The following is a 25,177-nucleotide window of genomic DNA, read 5'->3' on the forward strand; positions in this document are numbered from 1 at the left end:
TTTTTACAAAATGTCAAAACTTTTTTTTTTTAATGGGGTTTGTATTTTCTCATATTGAGGGTTCTGTGCTTGCTGAAAACACATGCTGTCTACTAAATAGTTCAAATACTACTGGTAAAACTGGCAACTATTTAAGCACACATTTAGCACGGTAATATGCGATTTCTTCTATGGTCGTTCCTCCATCACTATGGCGCGGTTCTTTGATTTCATTGTTGGAGGGGGTGGGGTTTCTGATGGGGCGCCTTCTCATGCTAATCATAGACTGCCTTTTACTTACACGTGGGCTAAGATACAAAGAAGGCTAAAAGCACGATGCAATCATTCATAAATATGAAGAAACACAAACGGTTTGTGCTATTTGAATAACGCTTTCTACTGTATTTGTCCAGCGCATGTAGACCAAATGCTGCGACTTAAAACTTCAAGAATTGTTTTCGTTCGTAACTGGGATGCCCCAGGCGTTAAACGTAGTCGTGTCGTGTAAAGTTTGTGATTAAACTTTGCTCATGTTTTAGTAGATACAGTCTAGTTTAATAACATACCGCTGATGTGTTTAATCTAAAGTCCGGTATACTTTCCAGCAATGCCAAACGTCGTGTTGTGGATAGTTTTTCTCGCGCTCTGTAATGTACCTTTCACGCGGTCTTCGTTGTGTCCAGTTGGTTGTGAATGTTCTGAAGCCGCGCAAACTGTAAAATGTGTTTCTAAAGCTCTTCGAAATATACCTACTGGAATTCCTGCTTACACAAGGATTTTGTTTATTACGGGAAACCACATTGGACGAATTGGTCCAGACTCTTTCACGGGACTCGACAATGTAACGACGTTGTCACTCAGCAACAACAGGTAAACATACTGCATTATGCATATAAACATACGTATACTATTATTAATGACTTCTATCGCTTAAAACTGCAGTATGTAACGTAATTTATAGATTTGGATTCCTCATAATTAGAAATACGTTAGTGTACGCAACCAGTTTACCAGACTTTAGATATATTACTTGCACAGCATTAGAGTAATCTACGGAGCCCCTTAGGGGTCCGTAAGGAAAAAAAAATATGTGAAGACAAAATCCGTACCCTCAGTTTAGTAAACCGTACCCTCGGTTTAGTAATCCGTACCCACGGATTTGTAAACTGTACTCTTAGTTTTAAAGTCCGTCCGCGGTCACGCTATCTGCGCTACAAGTTTTACTGTGCGCCTAAACCCCGTTTTACGGTAATACAGTTGCGAAGCATTGAAGAGGATAAATCATCTTTTTACAGCTAGATAAACTATACATTAGATATAATATATATATATATTATATATATATATAATATTAAGCTGTAAAAAGATGCTTCGTCCTCTTCAATGCTTCGCAACTGTATTACCGTAAAACGGGGTTTAGGCGCACAGTAAAACTTGTAGCGCAGATAGCGTGACCGCGGTCGGACTTTAAAACCGAGAGTACAGTTTATAAATCAGTGGGTACGGATTACTAAACCGAGGGTACGGATTACTAAACCGAGGGTACGGTTTACTAAACCGAGGGTACGGATTACTAAACCGTGGGTACGGATTACTAAACCGAGGGTACGGATTACTAAATCGAGGGTACGGATTACTAAATCGAGGGTACGGTTTACAACCGAGGGTACGGATTACTTAACCGTGGGTACAGATTAGTAAACTGAGGGTACGGTTTACTAAACTGAGGGTACGGATTTTGTCTTCACATATTTTTTTTTCCTTTGTGACTTCTAAGGGGCTCCGTAGTAATCTAATGGTTGCAGGAAGGAAGTCAATAAACTTTTATGTAATAGTCAAGTTGTGCCTGGAGTTGAGACATCAGTACGTGACGATTTATAATAGGCCTATTTTAGTCTGGTTTTAATTTGGCTAAGTCAGTAGAATTTAAGTGTGTAAATAAACACAGGCTTTGGAGTAAAGCCTTATCTCTTTTTTTGTTTAGAATATCTGAAGTGGAGTCCTACACCTTCTCCAGCCTACATAGCCTCAGATCACTAGATCTAAGTGGTAACCATCTGGTGGTGATCCACCCTGAGGCCTTCACAATAAAGAGTCATGTGCTGAGAGAGCTGAATCTCAGCAAGGCGCTTTATAACCACACCTCGGTCACTGACCTGGCTACAGCTCTGCGCTGGAGCAGCCTGGAAAGTCTGATTGAAATGGACCTATCCAGCAACAATCTGATCTACCTACCTCCTCGCATTTTCTCTTATCTAAGCAGCCTGCGCTACCTTCAGCTAACTAACAACTCTATAATATCTATCAACAATGAGACATTTCTGGGTCTGGAACAACTAGATGAACTAGATATCAGTCTTAATGCCCTTAAGAACTTTAAGGAGGAAGGCTTGTCAGAGTTGGATCGCATGCCAAGAGCAAAGCTACACCTTGGGCAAAACCCTTACACCTGTACCTGTGGAATTGAATCTTTTACCACTTGGCTAAATACTTCACATGAGCGTGTGGTTGATGTGGATCATCTGGTCTGCATGTTCCCATTTGAACTGCGCAACATGTCTCTGCTGACAGAGGACACATTGGAGCTGGGTTGTCATCTGACAGGGGATAGCACCAATATGGTTTTGCAAACATCCTATGTATTCTTAGGAATTGTGTTGGGCTTTGTGGGCTTCATGTTTCTTTTTGTGCTGTACCTAAACCGTAAAGGCATTAAAAAGCGTGTCTATGATTTGCGTGACACCTGCAGAGAGGTTTGGGAGGGATATCATTACCGCTATGAGATTGACTCTGACCCCAGATTGTCACAGGTCTCCACCACTGCAGATGTGCAGATTGGACCTTAGCTCTTTTCAATCAAACCCCTAATTGTAACACTAATCAAGCACATTTATATATGGATAAAATCACTGTGTGGACATGGTAACTTACCCTATGAACTGCCTTTTTTTGATGGTCTTAGGAGCTATCATTACAAGGACACAACACACTTAAATCTTCAGTTTATACACTCATCACCCATTCAAAGCAACACTTAAAGTAACTAATTTCCACTGCTTTCAGTTTTTTATTACCGCCTTGTCATACACATGCATTTACAGTGGGGCCAAAAAGTATTTAGTCAGCCACTGATTGTGCAAGTTCTCCTACTTAGAAAGATGAGAGAGGTATGTAATTTTAATCATAGGTACACTTCAACTATGAGAGACAAAATGAGAAAAAAAAATCCAGGAAATCACATTGTAGGATTTTTAAAGAATTTATTTGTAAATTATGGTGGAAAATAAGTATTTGGTCAATAACAAAAGTTCAACTCAATACTTTGTAACATAACCTTTGTTGGCAATGACAGAGGTCAAACGTTTCCTGTAAGTCTTCACCAGGTTTGCACACACTGTAGCTGGTATTTTGGCCCATTCCTCCATGCAGATCTCCTCTAGAGCAGTGATGTTTTGGGGCTGTCGCTGGGCAACACGGACTTTCAACTCCCTCCACATATTTTCTATGGGGTTGAGGTCTGGAGACTGGCTAGGCCACTCCAGGACCTTGAAATGCTTTTTACGGAGCCACTCCTTCGTTGCCCGAGCGGTGTGTTTGGGATCATTGTCATGCTGGAAGACCCAGCCACGTTCCATCTTCAATACTCTCACTGATGGAAGGAGGTTTTGGCTTAAAATCTCACGATACATGGCCCCGTTCATTCTTCCCTTAACACGGATCAGTCGTCCTGTCCCCTTTGCAGAAAAACAGCCCCAAAGCATGATGTTTCCACCCCTATGCTTCACAGTAGGTATGGTGTTCTTGGGATGCAACTCAGCATTCTTCTTCCTCCAAACACGACGAGTTGAGTTTTTACCAAAATGTTCCATTTTGGTTTCATCTGACCACATGATATTCTCCCAATCCTCTTCTGGATCATCCATATGCTCTCTGGCAAACTTCAGACGGGCCTGGACATGTACTGGCTTAAGCAGGGGGACACGCCTGTCACTGCAGGATTTGAGTCCCTCTCGGCGTAGTGTGTTACTGATGGTAGCCTTTGTTACTTTGGTCCCAGCTCTCTGCAGGTCATTCTTCAGGTCCCTCCGTGTAGTTCTGGGATTTTTGCTCACTGTTCTCATGATCATTTTGACCCCACGGGATGAGATCTTGTGTGGGGCCCCAGATCGAGGGAGATTATCAATGGTCTTGTATGTCTTCCATTTTCTTACAATTGCTCCCACAGCTGATTTATTCACACCAACCTGCTTGCCTATTGTAGATTCACTCTTCCCAGCCTGGTGCAGGTCTACAATTTTCTTCCTGGTGTTTTTCGACAGCTCTTTGGTCTTGGCCATGGTTGAGTTTGGAGTCTGACTGTTTGAGGCTGTGGACAGGTGTCTTTTATACAGATAACGAGGTCAAACAGGTGCCATTAATACAGGTAACGAGTGGAGGACAGAATAGCTTCTTAAAGAAGAAGTTACAGGTCTGTGAGAGCCAGAAATCTTGCTTGTTTGTGGGTGACCAAATACTTATTTTCCACCATAATTTACAAATAAATTCTTTAAAAATCCTACAATGTGATTTCCTGGATTTTTTTTTCTCATTTTGTCTCTCATAGTTAAAGTGTGCCTATGATGAAAATTACAGACCTCTCTCATCTTTCTAAGTAGGAGACCTTGCACAATCAGTGGCTGACTAAATACTTTTTGGCCCCACTGTATTAAGAGATTATACATGGTATTGCTACACATTTTCTCTGATGTACTGTATACTGAACCAAATAGCTAGGCCACAATTAGCAGATTCTGTGATCCTGTGTCACTTGACCCACAGGGAGTCTGCAACGAATGTTACTGCATTTCTTTCCAAAGCATTCCATTGTGAAGATAACCTATGCTAAGCTTACTGTGGAGCTGCTGAGAAGAATGAATAGGGCAATGTTTCAGGAAAGAAGACCAGCTGTGGATATCTCTGGTTCTTCATTTTCTGGAAGTGACTTTTGTTGGGGTTTTTTCCCTCTCATTTTTGTCAGGATGATAAAAACCAGTCCTTGACAAGGGACAATGAAAACAGCAGTGGACCTGCTGACCATTTAAAAGGATCAGCCTGGCTAAGCATTTAGTAAACTCAGCAGCTCTTTTTGTTTGTGACATTTGCTATGATATGATGCAGTTGAAAAACAAATGCTTGGTCCTATTGTTTTTCTTGGTGTACTAACAAATGTATAAAACTTCATTCTTAAAAAGGTTCAGACATACTATAGGCCTTTGGCATGAATCTTTGTTATGGTTTTGTGTACACAAACTTGTACAACATACTGCAAATACATTTTTGTTTAAAGTTTTGCTTAAAAAACCAAATCTATTTCTCAGAGACCTGTCTAGAGAGACATTAAACATTTCAGTTGTAGCTTTTCTGTGTCCAGGAAGTTTCTTTTTAAAAAAACATTTCCTAAAGATTTTTTGTGCAAAATGTCAATAGCCATTTAATAACATGCATGTTCTCCACGTGTCTTTGTGGGTTTTCTCCAAGAGCTCCAGTTTTCTCCCACAGTCCAAAGACATGCAAGTGAGGTGAATTGGAGATACAAAATTGTCCACGACTGTGTTTAACATTAAAACTTGAACTGATGAATCTTGTGTAACCAGTAATTAACTGTCCTGTCATGTATGTAACCAAAGTGTGTAAAACATGACATTAAAATCCTAATAAATAAATAAAATTACAAGTCTTTTTTTACCTGTTTATATAAACAGACCAGCATGGTAAGGTTCTTTGGGGTTTAGGGTTTATATTGGAACCAGTGCACCAGAAGAGTAATTGTGCTTAATAACTGATTAATCTTTTGTAATAGGTTTCTTAGTATTAGGGTTGTGGTGGGTACAGAGATTATCATGAAAAAATGCAGGAATACATAGGGCATTCCTGAAGAAAAACCATTATAAAACCATTTGTGCTGAGCAGTGTTCAAACCCCATTTTCAGAAATGTTGGAAAATTCTTTAATGCAATAAAAATTAGATCTGTAATTTATTTCACTCAAACCTTTATTTAACAGACAAAAATGACAAAAAAGGATTTTAGTGTTTTCAATGATGAACTGAATTTTTTGTTAAATACAAAAAGAAATGTAAAATTGATGCCTGCAACACACTCATATAGCCATTTAATTATACTTTTTAATCGTTTGGGAATAGAGGATACTAATTGTTTTGCAGGTGAAATTTTTACCAAACATTTTTACAAAATTATAGATACCAGACAAAATGTCCACACACAGTGTTTATTAATAACCAATTGTGATGGCTAAGTTAACACCATTTTCCCATCTCATTTTGAAGCCGTATGGAATAAGTCATCTGTTCTAGATGATGTAGTTGTTTAACAATATTGACAAAAATGTCAACAGCAGGAGCATTTTTCTAGAGCCAGCATGTTGTTTTGTTGCCAACAAAATCTTTAAAAGGTAAGTATTATCTTTACTTAGCTTATGAGGAATATGTCCCAGATAGAGGGATGTGTATGTTGCACTGACACAAAACCCCAGGGTTCTTGAAGTGATAATTGCTACTTTCTTCCAGAAAGTCTGAATAGAGGGGCAGAAACAAAAGACATGAGCATGATTGACAATCATTTGTCCACTTTCCCTCCAGCAGGGTAGCTGGATGCCAGTTTTTGAAATTTCGTTTTAGATGTAAAAAAAAAAAAAGCAAATCCGGTTTTCCAGCAGAAGTTTTTCCAGGTCAGAGAGTTGGTGCTAGATGGAGTAAAAATATGCAAACATGGGCCACAGACATTTTTTTATAAATAACCAATGAAACAAAAATATAATAGACCTGCCTGATTACCAGCCATTACAATTCCTTTTTATTTAGGGAACTAATTATCTATCTTGTGTAAACTAAGATTTTGCCAATTTCATTCACAAGCAAATAATTCTTATAGAAAGATTATTATACTTATTCAAATTAAATGTACACACTTCCCTTTGAACTCACCGTCATGTTTATCCAAAAACATGGGCGAGTTGTGGGGGAAGTAAAAGTTTTATGTATATTAAGGACATAATCTAAATATACCCTGTATATTTCCAACATCTTCATTAATAAAGGCAGGCCTAAGCCTGCAGAGTTAGGGCGCTAAAGAGCTACCATTAACCTTTATTCTTGCCATAAAGTAGCTGAATACAGTATACAAAATCTTCACGGTCTTCTGTCATATTGCTTGGGCCAAAGATTCAATAAATAGGTTAAAAAGAGTAGAACTAGTAGGGCAACCCCGTCTGCAGCCACTTTGCAAAGTTATGGCATTAGCTAGGCCACTATTAACCCTTATTCTTACCATATAGTACCTAAATATATAAAAAGCCAAATCTGTCTGTTACAAGATATGGAGAGTCCCACACAACAGAATCAAAAGTTTTCCAGCATCTGAACTGAAAACCATTTTGAAGGTTTAAACACCATAGTGTTTAAAACATTAATATGCCTATATCATTTACAGTCTATCCTATTATTTCCCTTTTTAGGGATAACTGATATGAAAGCCTCTCTCCAGGAGGGGGAAATCCTTCTTTTATAATATAATTGAAGCAGGTCTCCAGTAGAGGGGGGAGCTGTTCTTTCATGGATTTGTACCACTTCAGTACCAGAGATTTGAAATGGCTTTACCGAGCAAGGGGAGGTGTAAGGAATTTCTAAATTCAATAATTGAATGTCTGTTAACCTGATTTGACTTATAAGGATTTGTAATATGTTTCAAATGCTTTTTGGGTACCATTTTGTGTTTGTTGTTTTCATGAGCCTCCAAGAAAGTAAATTTGCCACTTGAACCTGCCTTATAATATCTTTGTGTAATAATATCTTTGTGTCATAAACCTTAATTTTTTTTCTCAATTTATTTATTTTTATTGTGTAATACAGGGCTCTCCATAACCGTGTGCATTTGTTTCAGATTTTTCAGTTTTTCCTATAAATGTAATAGTTTCTGGGCTTCTATCTTTTTTTATCATTGCCATCCTGGCTATTATATTACCCCTAAGGACGGTCTTGGCTGCATCCCATAACATATTAAGGTTTACATACCCATTATCATTGTCCTGTAAGTATACACTTGAATCAGTTACCACTAAGCTTCTAAAAGTGAAAGGTCATTTGACATGCCATTGTTTAACCTTCACAATGTACTACACTTTCTGCCTATAGGGAGTGAGTTGATAGGAGTGAATTATTTATTCATCCCCTGCTGTAGTTCCCAACTAGCACCTGTATTGCATTTTACTGTGTGCTGCTTCATATGTGCACTGTATTTCAGTCTAAGCCAGCAAAGAATATGTTATCAAATGATAAGTAATCACTAACCAACCACAATCTTCTACCAATTTTGGGATGATTAATCGCTGTAACTTTCTTTTTATGACAGTAAAAGAGGAAATAAACACTTTACACTTCTCAGTTGAGAACGATTTAGTTAATGATGGTTATGTGTTTTTTAAAGCTGAGTGGCTTTCAGGCAACATGGGACAGAACACAGTAACAGCAAAAGAATGGACAGCTCATTACAGTTTTTTTTTCTGCACTGTGTGTATTGTGTTGTTTGCACTTGTATATATACTTGTATATAGCTAAAATGACAGTAAAGCCTCTTGAATTTTAAATCAGCTAAACTTTGCTTGCACTGTGTGTTTTTGTAATCTGTGATTGATTATGACCGATTGTGTCTGTACAGCCCCATCAACTATGCCCCTAATTTGGTAGAGAATTGTGAGTGGACAGTGATTACTTTTTATTTTGTCACTAATTCTTTGCTGGCTGAGACTAGTATACAATGCACATTAAAACCAGCACACAGTAAAATGCAATACAGCTGTGAGTTGATTTGTACAAATTTAGCATTTAGTTTTTTAAATGCAAATTCTTGTGTATTGTTTAGTAAAGAGGTAAGTGATGTGAAAACAGTGTAATAGAGGTATTGCACTATGAACAAACCATTACATGTATGTATTGCATTTCACATTTATCCACTGTAGTGTTTGCATTTTAATTTGTAATTTATTATTCTACATTGTTAACAGTCCTTCCTCCTCCCCCCCGGTTTCTTATATTTACTTTGACTCTTATTTCATTGCAGACATGTTGAACCTGAGATATTTCATGTTTTGTCTGCTCAACTTCATTTCATTTATTAATAAACATCCATTTCTGCATTTCAGGCCTGCAACGCATTCCAAAAAAAGTTGGGACAGTAAAGCATTTACGACTTTGTAATTTTACCATTCCTCTTTACCACACTTAAAAAATTTTTTTGGCACTGCAGATACCAAGCGATTTACTGTTTCAGGTTTTATTTTGTCCCATTCTTCCTGCAGGCAGGTCAATCCAGTACCCGTACCCTCTTCCACAGCCATGCCTTTGTAATGTGTGCAGCATGTGGTTTTGCATTTTCTTGTTGAAAAATGCATGGACGTCCCTGGAAAAGATGACGTCTTGAAGGCAGCATATGTTGCTCTAAGATCTCAATGTACTTTTCTGCATTAATGCTGCCATCACAGAAGTGTAAATGACCTTTGCCAAGGGCACTGACACAGCCCCATACCATGACACGCCCTGACTTTTGGACTTGTTGCTGATAACAGTCTGGATGGTCCTTTTCGTCTTTGGTCCGGAGCACACGGCGTCCATTTTTTCCAAAAACGTCCAGGAACATTGTTTTTAAACATTTTAATACTTTTTTCATAAATTTGTTGACAAACTGGAGATCATCTGACCATCTTTGTTCATCAAAGACTCAGCCTTTCCTGGATGTTGCTTTTGTATCAAACCATGATTACAATCACCTGTTGACATCACCTGTTTGGAATCACATCGTTATTTAGTTTTTTCACCTCATTACTAGCCCTAAATTTCCCTGTCCCAACTTTTTTTGGAATGTGTTGCAGGACTAAATTGCAGGAATGGAGGTATATTAACAAATGAAATGAAGTTGAGCAGACAAAACATGAAATATCTTGGGTTCAGACTGTCTGCAATCAAATAAAAGTCAAAGTAAATGTGAGGAACACTGCATTTTTATTTTATTTGCATTTTCCATACTGTCCCAACTTTTTCTGATTTAAGGTTGTACACTCAGTTGTTGTGGACCCATATTTCCTTCTTTCAAAAAGTATAGATAATCTTCTCTTTAACTGAGAACTGGAAGAAGCGGACCACACGGGTGGGGCACACATAGGTGGTTTTGGTGCTTGGGTGCGGTGTGCTCATTGTATCCCCAAATCACCACTCCGATTCATGCCAAGCTTGTCACTAACAAATTCCAACGAACAATCAAAAAGCACAACTGTAGAGGTACCCTCAGCATTCTCCAGGACACCATTTATCCTGATATTGCACCTGATATTGGATATCTCAATCGGATCATTTATCTTGTAATGCCTGTCAGCTACTAAGCAGTTATGTAACTGTTTCCTTGACACCAGTGTCCCATCATTCCATATTGGCCATGCTCTCCTCCATGTCTCCCAGGCATTTCACTGCTCCCTCTGTCTGTCACGTCTTGTATTTGGCTGGTCATTTTATCATAAGTTCTTCCATTTGTTTTTTAATGTTCTCTTGAAAACAGATGCAGAGTTCCAAGAGATGGCATTGCCATCCCCAAAGTTACAATTTCACTCAGCGCTTCACAGATTGATTGATTGTTCCATGGCCTCTATCTTGTCCTGTTAGGGCTTTGCCACCTGCTACTTCTTTCTCAGTTTCTCATTCGGCATTATTATGTTCCTCAGTCAGTACCACCTACGGCCTTGATGGTCATGTACATTCAGTCGTGGTTTCTGCCCCTGGCCTTTATGCACCTCTGATTTCCCCTGACTCACTGAATCTTATGAACTGTAGAAAGACCTAATTCTTTGCAGTGTTGTGCTAAAAAACATTGTCTTGGACTGACAATTCTCTCACAAAGTTTGGCACAGAGTAGTTAGACACAAACTATCCTTGCAAGCCTTTGGTGGATGTTCCTTTTATACTGACCTCACCTGTTACCAGTTAGACTGCTAATTGTGGAACCTTTCAAAAATTTTATTTGTATAAACCTAGTCTTATTTTGCCTCTGAGTGTGTTGCAAGTGTCACATTCTATTGTTTTTTTATATCTACAAAATACAATTTGGTTTCAGTGAACACAATGAAAATGGTTTCTTTGTATTTTTCACAGTTAAATAAAAGTTTAAGCGATTTAACAAATTACAGTTGTTAGTCTTCATTGCTCTTTCAAAAAGTGTTTGAACTGTGTTCCAAATGTTTGTATTAATTTGACACTGTTTTGTTTTGATTGTCCCTTTGTTGGTAATGTAAAAGAAATTCATTTTCTTAATGCCAAAATGCTTTGTGCCTTTATCATGCCTCAAAAGCTGTTATCTGTAATATTAGGACTTCAATAGAAAACAGTATGTTTCCTATTGTGTAAAATGCATAATACTGGATGTTATAGATTATATTACTTTAAATGAGGTGCTAACACATCATAGGTCACACTAAGTAATGACCCAAAGAGAGGACTGTGAAAGTGTTCATAAAATACTTTTTGACAGAATTACAATGGCTTGCTGTTTGCTAATTTGTCACATTTAAATGTTTTAGATCTTCTAACTAATTTTAATATAAGATTAAGTCAAATAAACATAAATGTTTCAGCTTTTAAATGATTTCATTAATTGAATGTAAAGATTTTTTCTCACCTATGTGAGAAAGTAATTGCCTCTCAAACATATTAACTGTCAGTAACAACTGAAATTAAAAGTTTGTGATAACTTGTAAAGAAATTTTGGCCAAGTCTTTTTTGTAGAATCATTTTAATTCTGCTATATTTTTGGGATTTTTAATGAACTGCCACACAAGAAATGTCTTGCCACACATCTTAATGGAATTCAGGTAAGGACTTTGACTCAGCCATTCCAGAATCTTAATTCGGAGATGGACTTGCTTGTCTGCTTTGGATCATTGTCTTGCGGCATAACGCAGCTGCACTTGGGTTTTATCTTACAAACTGATGGGTGGACATTCAGCAATGGTTTGCACCTTGCAATCTAGACGAATGGATGTCATTTTTGCCCAGGGTCTTTCTTGCTAAGGCAACTGAAATCAGCAGTTCAATTCAATTCAAAAGTGCTTTATTAGCTTGACAAATATTCACATTTGTATTGCCAAAGCTTCTTTACAAACTGGATAATAAATGAGAAAATAATTGCATACATACACATTTATATTAATTTAAACAATGTTCAATAACATTAGTAATTAGCCTTAAAAATATCAGAAACAAACTGGAACAACAAGTATACAAAGTGTGTATATGTATGTGTGGAAAAAGTATTTGTAAGTGTGTGTGCATTTGATGGTGTGTGTGTGAGTATGTGCGAGTGTGTATTAGATGCAGTATATGGTCATTCACTGTCCCTCTAAACCAGGGGTATTCAACTAAAATTTAAAGAGGTCCAGTTAGAGAAAATTTCTTGAAGCAAAGGTCCGGAATGTATAACTATATACAGTGTATCACAAAAGTGAGTACACCCCTCACATTTCTGCAGATATTTAAGTATATCTTTTCATGGGACAACACTGACAAAATGACACTTTGACACAATGAAAAGTAGTCTGTGTGCAGCTTATATAACAGTGTAAATTTATTCTTCCCTTAAAATAACTCAATATACAGCCATTAATGTCTAAACCACCGGCAACAAAAGTGAGTACACCCCTAAGAGACTACACCTCTAAATGTCCAAATTGAGCACTGCTTGTCATTTTCCCTCCAAAATGTCATGTGACTCGTTAGTGTTACTAGGTCTCAGGTGTGCATAGGGAGCAGGTGTGTTCAATTTAGTAGTACAGCTCTCACACTCTCTCATACTGGTCACTGAAAGTTCCAACATGGCACCTCATGGCAAAGAACTCTCTGAGGATCCTAAAAGACGAACTGTTGCGCTACATGAAGATGGCCAAGGCTACAAGAAGATTGCCAACACCCTGAAACTGAGCTGCAGCACAGTGGCCAAGATCATCCAGCGTTTTTAAAGAGCAGGGTCCACTCAGAACAGACCTCGCGTTGGTCGTCCAAAGAAGCTGAGTGCACGTGCTCAGCATCACATCCAACTGCTGTCTTTAAAAGATAGGCGCAGGAGTGCTGTCAGCATTGCTGCAGAGATTGAAAAGGTGGGGGGTCAGCCTGTCAGTGCTCAGACCATACGCCGCACACTACATCAAATTGGTCTGCATGGCTGTCACCCCAGAAGGAAGCCTCTTCTGAAATCTCTACACAAGAAAGCCCGCAAACAGTTTGCTGAAGACATGTCAACAAAGGACATGGATTACTGGAACCATGTCCTATGGTCTGATGAGACCAAGATTAATTTGTTTGGTTCAGATGGTCTCAAGCATGTGTGGCGGCAATCAGGTGAGGAGTACAAAGATAAGTGTGTCATGCCTACAGTCAAGCATGGTGGTGGGAATGCCATGGTCTGGGGCTGCATGAGTGCAGCAGGTGTTGGGGAGTTACATTTCATTGAGGGACACATGAACTCCAATATGTACTGTGAAATACTGAAGCAGAGCATGATCCCCTCCCTCCGGAAACTGGGTCGCAGGGCAGTGTTCCAGCATGATAATGACCCCAAACACACCTCTAAGACGACCACTGCTTTATTGAAGAGGCTGAGGGTAAAGGTGATGGACTGGCCAAGCATGTCTCCAGACCTAAACCCAATAGAACATCTTTGGGGCATCCTCAAGCGGAAGGTGGAGGAGCGCAAAGTCTCGAATATCCGCCAGCTCCGTGATGTCGTCATGGAGGAGTGGAAAAGCATTCCAGTTGCAACCTGTGAAGCTCTGGTAAACTCCATGCCCAGGAGAGTTAAGGCAGTTCTGGGAAATAATGATGGCCACACAAAATATTGACACTTCAGGAACTTTCACTAAGGGGTGTACTCACTTTTGTTGCCGGTGGTTTAGACATTAATGGCTGTATATTGAGTTATTTTGAGGGAAGAATAAATTTACACTGTTATATAAGCTGCACACAGACTACTTTTCATTGTGTCAAAGTGTCATTTTGTCAGTGTTGTCCCATGAAAAGATATACTTAAATATCTGCAGAAATGTGAGGGGTGTACTCACTTTTGTGATACACTGTATATAACTATATATATATGTATATAACTATAACTATAACTATATATATATATATATATATATATATATATATTGATATATATATATATATATTGATATATATATATATATAACATATACAGTGTATCACAAAAGTGAGTACACCCCTCACATTTCTGCAGATATTTAAGTATATCTTTTCATGGGACAACACTGACAAAATGACACTTTGACACAATGAAAAGTAGTCTGTGTGCAGCTTATATAACAGTGTAAATTTATTCTTCCCTCAAAATAACTCAATATACAGCCATTAATGTCTAAACCACCGGCAACAAAAGTGAGTACACCCCTTAGTGAAAGTTCCTGAAGTGTCAATATTTTGTGTGGCCATCATTATTTCCCAGAACTGCCTTAACTCTCCTGGGCATGGAGTTTACCAGAGCTGCACAGGTTGCCACTGGAATGCTTTTCCACTCCTCCATGACGACATCACGGAGCTGGCGGATATTTGAGACTTTGCGCTCCTCCACCTTCCGCTTGAGGATGCCCCAAAGATGTTCTATTGGGTTTAGGTCTGGAGACATGCTTGGCCAGTCCATCACCTTTACCCTCAGCCTCTTCAATAAAGCAGTGGTCGTCTTAGAGGTGTGTTTGGGGTCATTATCATGCTGGAACACTGCCCTGCGACCCAGTTTCCGGAGGGAGGGGATCATGCTCTGCTTCAGTATTTCACAGTACATATTGGAGTTCATGTGTCCCTCAATGAAATGTAACTCCCCAACACCTGCTGCACTCATGCAGCCCCAGACCATGGCATTCCCACCACCATGCTTGACTGTAGGCATGACACACTTATCTTTGTACTCCTCACCTGATTGCCGCCACACATGCTTGAGACCATCTGAACCAAACAAATTAATCTTGGTCTCATCAGACCATAGGACATGGTTCCAGTAATCCATGTCCTTTGTTGCCATGTCTTCAGCAAACTGTTTGCGGGCTTTCTTGTGTAGAGACTTCAGAAGAGGCTTCCTTCTGGGGTGACAGCCATGCAGACCAATTTGATGTAGTGTGCGGCGTATGGTCTGAGCACTGACAGGCGTATGGTCTGAGCGCTGACCCCCCACCTTTTCAATCTCTGCAGCAATGCTGACAGCACTCCTGCGCCTATCTTTCAAAGACAGCAGTCGGATGTGACGCTGAGCACGTGCACTCAGCTTCTTTGGACGACCAACGCGAGGTCTGTTCTGAGTGGACCCTGCTCTTTTAAAACGCTGGATGATCTTGGCCACTGTGCTGCAGCTCAGTTTCAGGGTGTTGGCAAACTTCTTGTAGCCTTGGCCATCTTCATGTAGCGCAACAATTCGTCTTTTAAGATCCTCAGAGAGTTCTTTGCCATGAGGTGCCATGTTGGAACTTTCAGTGACCAGTATGAGAGAGTGTGAGAGCTGTACTACACACCTGCTGCCTATGCACACCTGAGACCTAGTAACACTAACAAATCACATGACATTTTGGAGGGAAAAGGACAAGCAGTGCTCAATTTGGACATTTAGGGGTGTAGTCTCTTAGGGGTGTACTCACTTTTGTTGCTGGTGGTTTAGACATTAATGGCTGTATATTGAGTTATTTTGAGGGAAGAATAAATTTACACTGTTATATAAGCTGCACACAGACTACTTTTCATTGTGTCAAAGTGTCATTTTGTCAGTGTTGTCCCATGAAAAGATATACTTAAATATCTGCAGAAATGTGAGGGGTGTACTCACTTTTGTGATACACTGTATATTGATATACAGTATATATAACATATATATTGATATATATTATATATAAATAGCCTAGTAGTTGTATCAACATCTGCATGTAATCAATAACTGACTGTCAAATCAGATGTCTGTTTGTTTATTAGGATTTTAACGTCGTGTTTTACACTTTGGTTACATCATGACAGGAACGGTAGTTACTCATTACACAAGGTTCATCAGGTCACAAGTTTATATCGAATACAGTCATGGACAATTTAGTGTCTCCAATTCACCTCACTTGCACGTCTTTGTACTGTGGGAGGAAACCGGAGCACCTGGAGTAAACCCACGCGAACACGGGGAGAACATGCAAACTCCACACAGAGAGGACCCGGACCGCCCCACCTTATCAAACCTTTCTCTTATCAAATTAAGAGAAAATAAAAATAAATTGTGCTCCAGTGGGAAGTAAGAACAGAAATGAGTCTCTCCATCACGGATTAAATGCTGTATTTTCGCTGTACACGTTTCTTTTTTGGAGAGCGCTATTTGTCTTCTGTCTCGCTCGTCTTTTTCTCAACTTTCTCCTGCACAGTCGTCTGTATCTCTCCCTTCGTTTTTTCTACGTTCGCTATCTTTCTTTTTCTTTCCACCGTCTTTCCACATGTACAGTAACTCGCCTCTAACTCTCTCATCTGTCTGCACTGTAGAGTCGCAGTGTTTACCGGCACAGACTTGATTGGCTGAGTGGTGTCACGTGATTGGTCTGTGCGTTTTCTCATCCGCTAAACCGCTACCGTAAAGACTACAAAAGCTGCGCCGGTTAAAATAGAAGCGCTCCGTCAGGTTTCAAATAATAACTTTCTGTTTTGGCTGTAGCTCCGGGTCCGTATGGGACAGCTTCTGGGTCCGGATCCGGACCGCGGTCTGCCTGTTAGTGACCTCTGCTCTAAACTGTTGATGTATTCTTGGTGAAATTATTAAACACTGGCTTATCACTTGCAGTACTATATACTTTTATCATCTGACTAGTACTCATTTTCCTACTGCTCTCAATTTCCTTTTTTTTCTGAGGCTGCCTCAAAAAATATGGCGAATGTCACTGCCGCCCTACCTCTTGCTCAAAATGGCTCATTGTAAAAGCTAATCATAAGCTAACAATAAACTGCTTGCACTGTGATCTAAAATTTGTTATACTTCTACACAGGATACTATATGAATATGCTACTACCATTCACTACATTACACCGCTGCATTGCATAGCTACAATGATGCTTTAAAGGACAAAATAACACCTGAAACACTTTATGGCTGGATGGTTTATTTACTTTTTGGTATTTTTGTTGCCTTAAATGTTGTGAGAAGAAATGCGAACATTACAAAGTAGTAAATGCCTTAGCATTCCATTTTTAAATGTGTTGCAGGCATGAAATGCAGCAATGAATATTAACAAATGAAATAAAGTTGACCAAACAAAACCTGAAATATCTTGTAATATTGTCTAAAATAAAGTCAAAATAAATGTAAAAATAAATGTAATACCCACTGTGGGGCTTCTGCATTTTCCACACTGTCCCAACTTTTTCTGATTTGGGGTTGTACAAAACACAAGTTGGTAAGTAAAAACATTGAAAAGCTTTTGAGTGCTTGAGTCAAAGACAAGGTTCTTGAAGATGTTTTACCTCCTAGTGAAAACTGCCACGGGGTTCAGGAGCTTTGCCTCCTTCACTGCCCTGCGAGCTCTGTAGAACACAGCTTTGTACTCGTCCATGTTCCTACTTATGAGTCCCACATTAAAGGCAGAGGTACGAGAGTTTAGAGGATGGTTTTTATCCACCCACGGCTCGTGGTTGGGAAATGTTTCCACTTTAAAAGTGGAGTCCCAGCTATTAAATGTGTTTATCACATTGGTGTCGGTCCAAAAGCATGGATACACATACACTGATCAGCCATACCATTAAAAACACCTTCTTGTTTCTACACTGCTGGAGTTTTTAAATACTGTGTCCACTCACTGTCCCCTCTATTAGACACTCCTACATATAGTTGGTCCACCTTGTAGATGTAAAGTCAGAGACGATCGCTCATCTATTGCTGCTGTTTGAGTTGATCATCATCTGGACCTTCATCAGTGGTCACAGGACGCTGCCCACAGGGCGCTGTTGGCTGGATATATTTGGTTGGTAAACTATTCTCAGTCCAGCAGTGACAGTGATGTGTTTAAAAATCCATCAGCATTGCTGTGTCTTATCTACTCATACCAGCACCATGTCAGTGTCACTGCCATGCTGAGAATGACCGACCACCCAAATAATACCTACTCTGTAGTGGTCCTGGGAGAGTCCTGACCATTGAACAGCATGAAACAGATGGAACTACAAAGTCCTTCTATATGGTAAGTGGAGCTGATAAAATGGACAGTGAGTGTAGAAACAAGGAGGTGGTTTTAATGTTATGGCTGATAGAACTACAAAGTCCTTCTATATGTTAAGTGGAGCTGATAAAATGGACAGTGAGTGTAGAAACAAGGAGGTGGTTTTAATGTTATGGCTGATCGGTGTATGTACATATATATATATATATATATAGAAAAGAGTCCATTATTGGGATGGTTGGGGTCCTTTGCTATCTTCCTGGCCCTTGACCAGCACCATTTCCTATATATGGACTGCAGGTCAGGAAGCTCGGGCCTGATGCGCTCAGCTGAAAGCACTACCCTTTGAAAAGTCTGCCTATCCTGCTTTGTGCTGTTTCCAAACCAGGCTGTGGCTGTGATTATGCTTTCAATGGTGCAGATGTAGAATTTATTCAGCACCCTGGAGGGCAATTTGAAGTCTCTTAAATGTCTAAAGTGATATAGACACTGACGGGCCTTCTTTGCCAGGGTGGCTGTGTGGCAGGACCATGACAGGTTGTTTGAGATGTGGACTCCAAGGTACTTAAAACTGTCTACTTTTTCCACTGCAGTCCCATTTAGCAAAACAAGACAGTGGCTCCTCTCCTGCTTTGTGCTGTTTACTCTCCTGAAAGCGAGCATCGTAGATGTTTTTACAAAGTTTTTTAGACCGAATTGTCCACCACCATTTTCCCAGTATATCCCACAACCGTTTCCGCAAATACGCAGATTTCATCAGCAGAGCTCTGTTGAAACGTTGTTCCAGTCTGTGTCATCCAGAGCGTCCTGTAGGGCAGCCACAGTTTGGTCCGTAAACTGTACGACCTCCCTCTGAACCGGAACCTCAGTTTGTTTATATTTAGGCATGAGTCTGATGTACTGAATGGTGGAGGAGATTGTGCCTTATAACTGTCCTTGAACTGAGTATAGCAGTGATCCAGTGTTCACACAGTGTGGTGTCTGTGTTGGCCGAACGTGGAATGTAACTGGTGCTGACAATAACCAAAGTAAATTTCTGAGGGAGGTAGAATGGATGAAACTTGATGGAACTTGATCCTGGCCCGGAGGTCGTCAAGCTTCTTTTCAAGAGACTGGACATTGGCTGTTCATGACAGCAGCTGCTTTTGCTTGGGAGAAGCGAGAAAAAACACTGCAAAGGGATCGACGTTTCAACTAGATGTGTTTATTCAATATTTACAGGTGCCCCAATTCACTCCAAACTATAGACAAATATAACTATACTGTACAATATTTACAAAGCTGGGTCTGATCACACCAAGTCATTTATGGCACTGGGCTGCCTTCATTAACTTTACTAGGACTACTGGGATTCTTTCTCACGATAAACCACAGTAGAATCAGTCCTTGTAACCTCAGCGTCTGAACAGACCTTTTCTCATCTTTCTCATTGAGAATGAGTAAATCCCCTTGTTGTACTAGCTAATGAGCTGCTTAAATGCGCTTTGGTTTGCGCCAGCGTGCACTGAGCCGACCTTCTCTAGGGTAGTTCTGTTTACAGTCTCTACATACATAATCACCATATTCACAATATACATACAATGACGTAATATCAATATCGCCATTTTATGTAATCAATCAACCGATCTCACAGATCAGTTCTTTCTCTCATCATACTGTTCTTTCTCTTTAGGTAATCGTTTCCTCAGAATGAGTGAGCTCTTCTTCTTTCGTTAAGGACAGAGTTTTCCGTTCCCTTGGTTTTACCTTGACATCCAGCTAAATGCACTTTGTTTCTTTAATGTTCACAATTTCTTTAACTTTACTTTGATATGCATGTATTTATGTGTTACAGTTTGTGAACATGCTTCCAATCGGCTTTTCATTCTGATGTGCGCATCATCCTCAGTTAAGCTTTATTCGCTTTTATAGCGTGCTTGTCTGTAAAGTTTGTAGATGGGATGACGGCGTGATCAGGGTCGTCATCAAAGGGCAAATAAAAAAGCGCCACCAGCGCCATCTGCAAATAACAAAAAGAAAGCTTGCTCCAAATTTTGTCAAACAGATAGCATGCAGCTAGTGTGCTGTTTGGTGGCTGTGAAGACACTTTTAACCACAAAGTGAGCCACCCCAAAAAGAATAACTGATTACATTAGTCAGGTAACATACCATGTTATGTGCACGACACCTGCACATATGGGGCCTGCACTAAACTTTGTAGCCTATTAGTGGTAAGAGCTAATCGTGGTCAGTTAGTTAACCCTGCTGTTGAGCCTCCAACTGCAGGCAGCATGGCTATTAATGCCCACAGCCAGTCTGTAATTAATCCTGACATAAGCAAATGGCTAAGGTATGGATTTCAACCCATTTGATTCTACTCACACTCTGCTTGTGGCAAGTTTCAGATTAGAGTCAAATCTGGCTGACTTCAGGAGTTGCAGAGACAATGAATGTGGGGACACCAGTGCAAATCTAGCTAGACCACTGCAACTTGTGGTTCACTTATATTCCATTATTTCAGTCAGTGGTGAATAAAGTACCTGAAAGCCATACTTGCGAAAGGTACAAATATTTTACCAGAAATTTACTTACAATTTAAAGCCACCTCTTAGAACAAAATGTAGTGGAACGTTATATCTGTGATTCGAATGTAAACAAAAATGTTAGCTAGATATCTGAACAATTGCAATGCTAATGATTAGAAATTAAAAACTATGATGCTGCTGCTTTACTTTGTTAATCATCATTGTTTCTTGAGGTTGGATGGCGAGTTCTGAAATGCCAATATTTCCGTATTTTTGGGTAAACATAATAGGCACTTCATCCGATACAAAAAACTTTCACTCTGACGTATGAAAACATTTCTTGTAAACATGACCATGGGTGTTTCTGTCTGTCACTACTCATGTTGCTGCTAGCATCTGACATGCCTGGAGTTGGGTGGAAATCAAAATGTATCCATGTGCTTAACCATTAATCTCATTTACAAGCGCAGATTCACCACACGGGCTTGCTTGCAGTCTGTCACACCTCACATCATTTAGCAACCAAATTTCTTGCTGTTTTATTTTGTAGTAACAAGTAACGAATTTGCCTAGGGCAAATGTATCAGAGTTAATATATACATTTTATTTAGGAAATGTAATGGAGTAAAAGTGAAAGTTGACAGAAATTTGAAAAGTAAAGTACACATACTCCAAAAAATACGTAGAAGAAGAAGATATACTTTGTCATATATACAGTGTATCACAAAAATGAGTACACCCCTCACATTTCTGCAGATATTTAAGTATATCTTTTCATGGGACAACACTGACAAAATGACACTTTGACACAATGAAAAGTAGTCTGTGTGCAGCTTATATAACAGTGTAAATTTATTCTTCCCTCAAAATAACTCAATATACAGCCATTAATGTCTAAACCACCGGCAACAAAAGTGAGTACACCCCTAAGAGACTACACCCCTAAATGTCCAAATTGAGCACTGCTTGTCATTTTCCCTCCAAAATGTCATGTGATTTGTTAGTGTTACTAGGTCTCAGGTGTGCATAGGGAGCAGTTGTGTTCAATTTAGTAGTACAGCTCTCACACTCTCTCATACTGGTCACTGAAAGTTCCAACATGGCACCTCATGGCAAAGAACTCTCTGAGGATCTTAAAAGACGAATTGTTGCGCTACATGAAGATGGCCAAGGCTACAAGAAGATTGCCAACACCCTGAAACTGAGCTGCAGCACAGTGGCCAAGATCATCCAGCGTTTTAAAAGAGCAGGTTCCACTCAGAACAGACCTTGCGTTGGTCGTCCAAAGAAGCTGAGTGCACGTGCTCAGCGTCACATCCAACTGCTGTCTTTGAAAGCTAGGCGCAGGAGTGCTGTCAGCATTGCTGCAGAGATTGAAAAGGTGGGGGGTCAGCCTGTCAGTGCTCAGACCATACGCCGCACACTACATCAAATTGGTCTGCATGGCTGTCACCCCAGAAGGAAGCCTCTTCTGAAGTCTCTACACAAGAAAGCCCGCAAACAGTTTGCTGAAGACATGTCAACAAAGGACATGGATTACTGGAACCATGTCCTATGGTCTGATGAGACCAAGATTAATTTGTTTGGTTCAGATGGTCTCAAGCATGTGTGGCGGCAATCAGGTGAGGAGTACAAAGATAAGTGTGTCATGCCTACAGTCAAGCATGGTGGTGGGAATGCCATGGTCTGGGGATGCATGAGTGCAGCAGGTGTTGGGGAGTTACATTTCATTGAGGGACACATGAACTCCAATATGTACTGTGAAATACTGAAGCAGAGCATGATCCCCTCCCTCCGGAAACTGGGTCGCAGGGCAGTGTTCCAGCATGATAATGACCCCAAACACACCTCTAAGACGACCACTGCTTTATTGAAGAGGCTGAGGGTAAAGGTGATGGACTGGCCAAGCATGTCTCCAGACCTAAACCCAATAGAACATCTTTGGGGCATCCTCAAGCGGAAGGTGGAGGAGCGCAAAGTCTCGAATATCCGCCAGCTCCGTGATGTCGTCATGGAGGAGTGAAAAAGCATTCCAGTGGCAACCTGTGAAGCTCTGGTAAACTCCATGCCCAGGAGAGTTAAGGCAGTTCTGGGAAATAATGGTGGCCACACAAAATATTGACACTTCAGGAACTTTCACTAAGGGGTGTACTCACTTTTGTTGCCAGTGGTTTAGACATTAATGGCTGTATATTGAGTTATTTTGAGGGAAGAATAAATTTACACTGTTATATAAGCTGCACAAAGACTACTTTTCATTGTGTCAAAGTGTCATTTTGTCAGTGTTGTCCCATGAAAAGATATACTTAAATATCTGCAGAAATGTGAGGGGTGTACTCACTTTTGTGATACACTGTACATATACAGTTGTACAGTACAATTAAATTCTTTCTTTGCATATCCCAGCTTGTTTTGGGGTCAGAGCGCAGGGTCAGCCACCTTACAGCGCCCCTGGAGCAGACAGGGTTAAGGGTCTTGCTCAAGGACCCAACAGTGGCTGCATAGCAGAGCCTGGATTTGAACCACCAATCTTCCAGTTGATAGCCCAAAGCTCTACCCACTAGGCTACCACTGTCCCAAAAGTAATGTATTAATACTTCATTATACACTGCCGGGCCAAAAAAAAGGTCACCACCTGGATTTAACTAAGCAAATAGGTAAGAGCCTCCTATTGGATCATTACTGCATGGGTGATTATGTTTCAGCTGGCAACAAGTTATTTAACCCTAACTGATGCAGTGAGTAGCTTCTCATTTGTTAAACAACCATGTCGAAAGACACATCCTGTGGTCGTGGAAAAAATGTTAATCTGTTTCAGAAGGGTCAAATTATTGCCATGCATCAAGCAGAGAAAACAAGGAGATTGCTGAAACTACTAAAATCGGATTAAGAACTGTCCAACGCATTATTAAAAAGTGGAAGGACAGTGGGGAAACATCATCTTCGAGGAATGAATGTGGTCGGAAAAAAATCTTGAATGATCATGAATGATCATGATCGGCGATCGTTTGGTGAAATCAAATGGTAGAAAAACTACAGTAGAACTCAGGGATATGTTTAATAGTGAAAGTAAGAGCATTTCCACACACACAATGCGAAGGGAAGTCAAGGGATTGGGACTAAACAGCTGTGTAGCCTTAAGAAAACCACTTGTCAGTGAGGCTAGCCGGCAAAAACGGCTTCAATTTGCTAGGAAGCATAAAGATTGAACTCTGGAGCAATGGAAGAAGGTCATGTGGTCTGATGAGTCCAGATTTACCCTGTTCCAGAGTGATGGCCGCATCAAGGTAAGAAGAGAGGCGGCTGAAGTGATGCACCCATCATGCCTAGTGCCTACCGTACAAGCCTGTGGGGCAGTGCTATGATCTGGTGTTGCTGCAGTTGGTCAGGTCTAGGCTCAGCAACGTTATGTGCCCAAAGAATGAAGTCAGCTGACTACCTGAAAAAACTGAACGACCAGGTTATTCCATCAATGGATTTTTTCGTCCCTGATGGCACGGGCATATTCCAACTCTGGACAGAAATAAATGTTGTGACATTGCAGAAGCTTGTGGAAATGATGCCACAGCGAATGCGTGCTGTAATCAAAGCTGAAGGCGGTCCAACGAAATATTAGAGTGTGTGACCTTTTTTTGGCCAGGCAGTGTATTACACCACTGCTTTCAGGTGTCCAATAATTGCTAACCAGGACATAAGCCATAAGAACTTAAGGCTTAAGACGCTATGATGGAAAGTCATCCTATGAGACCTTTCAAAGGAAGTTTGAGCTGATTGCAGAAATTGGAATAAGCAGCTGTTTTAGAAGATGGTGCTCAACAAATTTTTTTGGATGTGCATGAAGCTCAGCTTCGAGCCATTGATGCACTAAACAAAGCTTTGGCTCGTCAGTTTGGAGACACCACCCCTCTATAGCCACACGGCAGCAGTTCCATGAGCAAATGCATCAACCAGGGGAACCATTGGTGGTTTATTTGCCTAGCACACCATGATGCACTGCCTGAGTGTAACCCACCTCCCTCAGGTCCAGAGTCACCAGCAAGCTACTGTGTAATATAAGGCCTGTATGCTAGTGTCCTGAAACGCCAGGCTATTTACAGTGTGAATGTATGGTCTTGAATGACATCCTCTCACCAAAACTGTCAGGAAATGGAAAAACGGTCAAAACAAAAGCATTACTTGACATTGACACTGATTTGTCCAGACAACTCAGGAGTGTGCTATATCAGTTTTAAAGCAGTGTGGATGGCATGCTGTGTGAACTTAGAAGAGGACTTGAAGAAACACTGCAGCCAACCAGCCTGGAGGGGGAATTCACCAGCCTTGGAGGAATAAAACATGCAGCACCAGTGGTGGGTGGAAAAACCCCTGGGTTGGAACGATGGTTACAAAACAGGAAGGCTGTCCAGCAAGAACTGGTAATAGACAGT

General features: G+C 40.3%; 1 protein-coding gene across 1 annotated transcript; it reads left to right on the plus strand.

Annotated features, from left to right (window-relative positions):
• The first annotated feature begins 557 nt into the window (after window positions 1–557).
• On the plus strand, window positions 558–3,073 carry tpbga (trophoblast glycoprotein a). Its single transcript, XM_062990164.1, has 2 exons — window positions 558–849; window positions 1,964–3,073. The coding sequence occupies exons 1-2, from the start codon at window positions 587–589 to the stop codon at window positions 2,823–2,825; spliced, it is 1,125 nt and encodes a 374-aa protein (XP_062846234.1). The 5' UTR covers window positions 558–586; the 3' UTR covers window positions 2,826–3,073.
• Window positions 3,074–25,177: the final 22,104 nt, after the last annotated feature.

The sequence above is a fragment of the Trichomycterus rosablanca genome, chromosome 2, assembly GCF_030014385.1.
Source record: "Trichomycterus rosablanca isolate fTriRos1 chromosome 2, fTriRos1.hap1, whole genome shotgun sequence".
In the NCBI taxonomy this organism is placed as follows: Eukaryota; Metazoa; Chordata; class Actinopteri; order Siluriformes; family Trichomycteridae; genus Trichomycterus; species Trichomycterus rosablanca.

Bases quoted from the DNA above. Each gene is read 5' to 3' on its own strand.
- tpbga (XM_062990164.1), top strand. From the start codon at position 587: ATGCCAAACGTCGTGTTGTGGATAGTTTTTCTCGCGCTCTGTAATGTA. The intron at 850-1,963 runs GTAAACATACTG...TTTTTTGTTTAG, and splicing joins TTGTCACTCAGCAACAACAG to AATATCTGAAGTGGAGTCCT.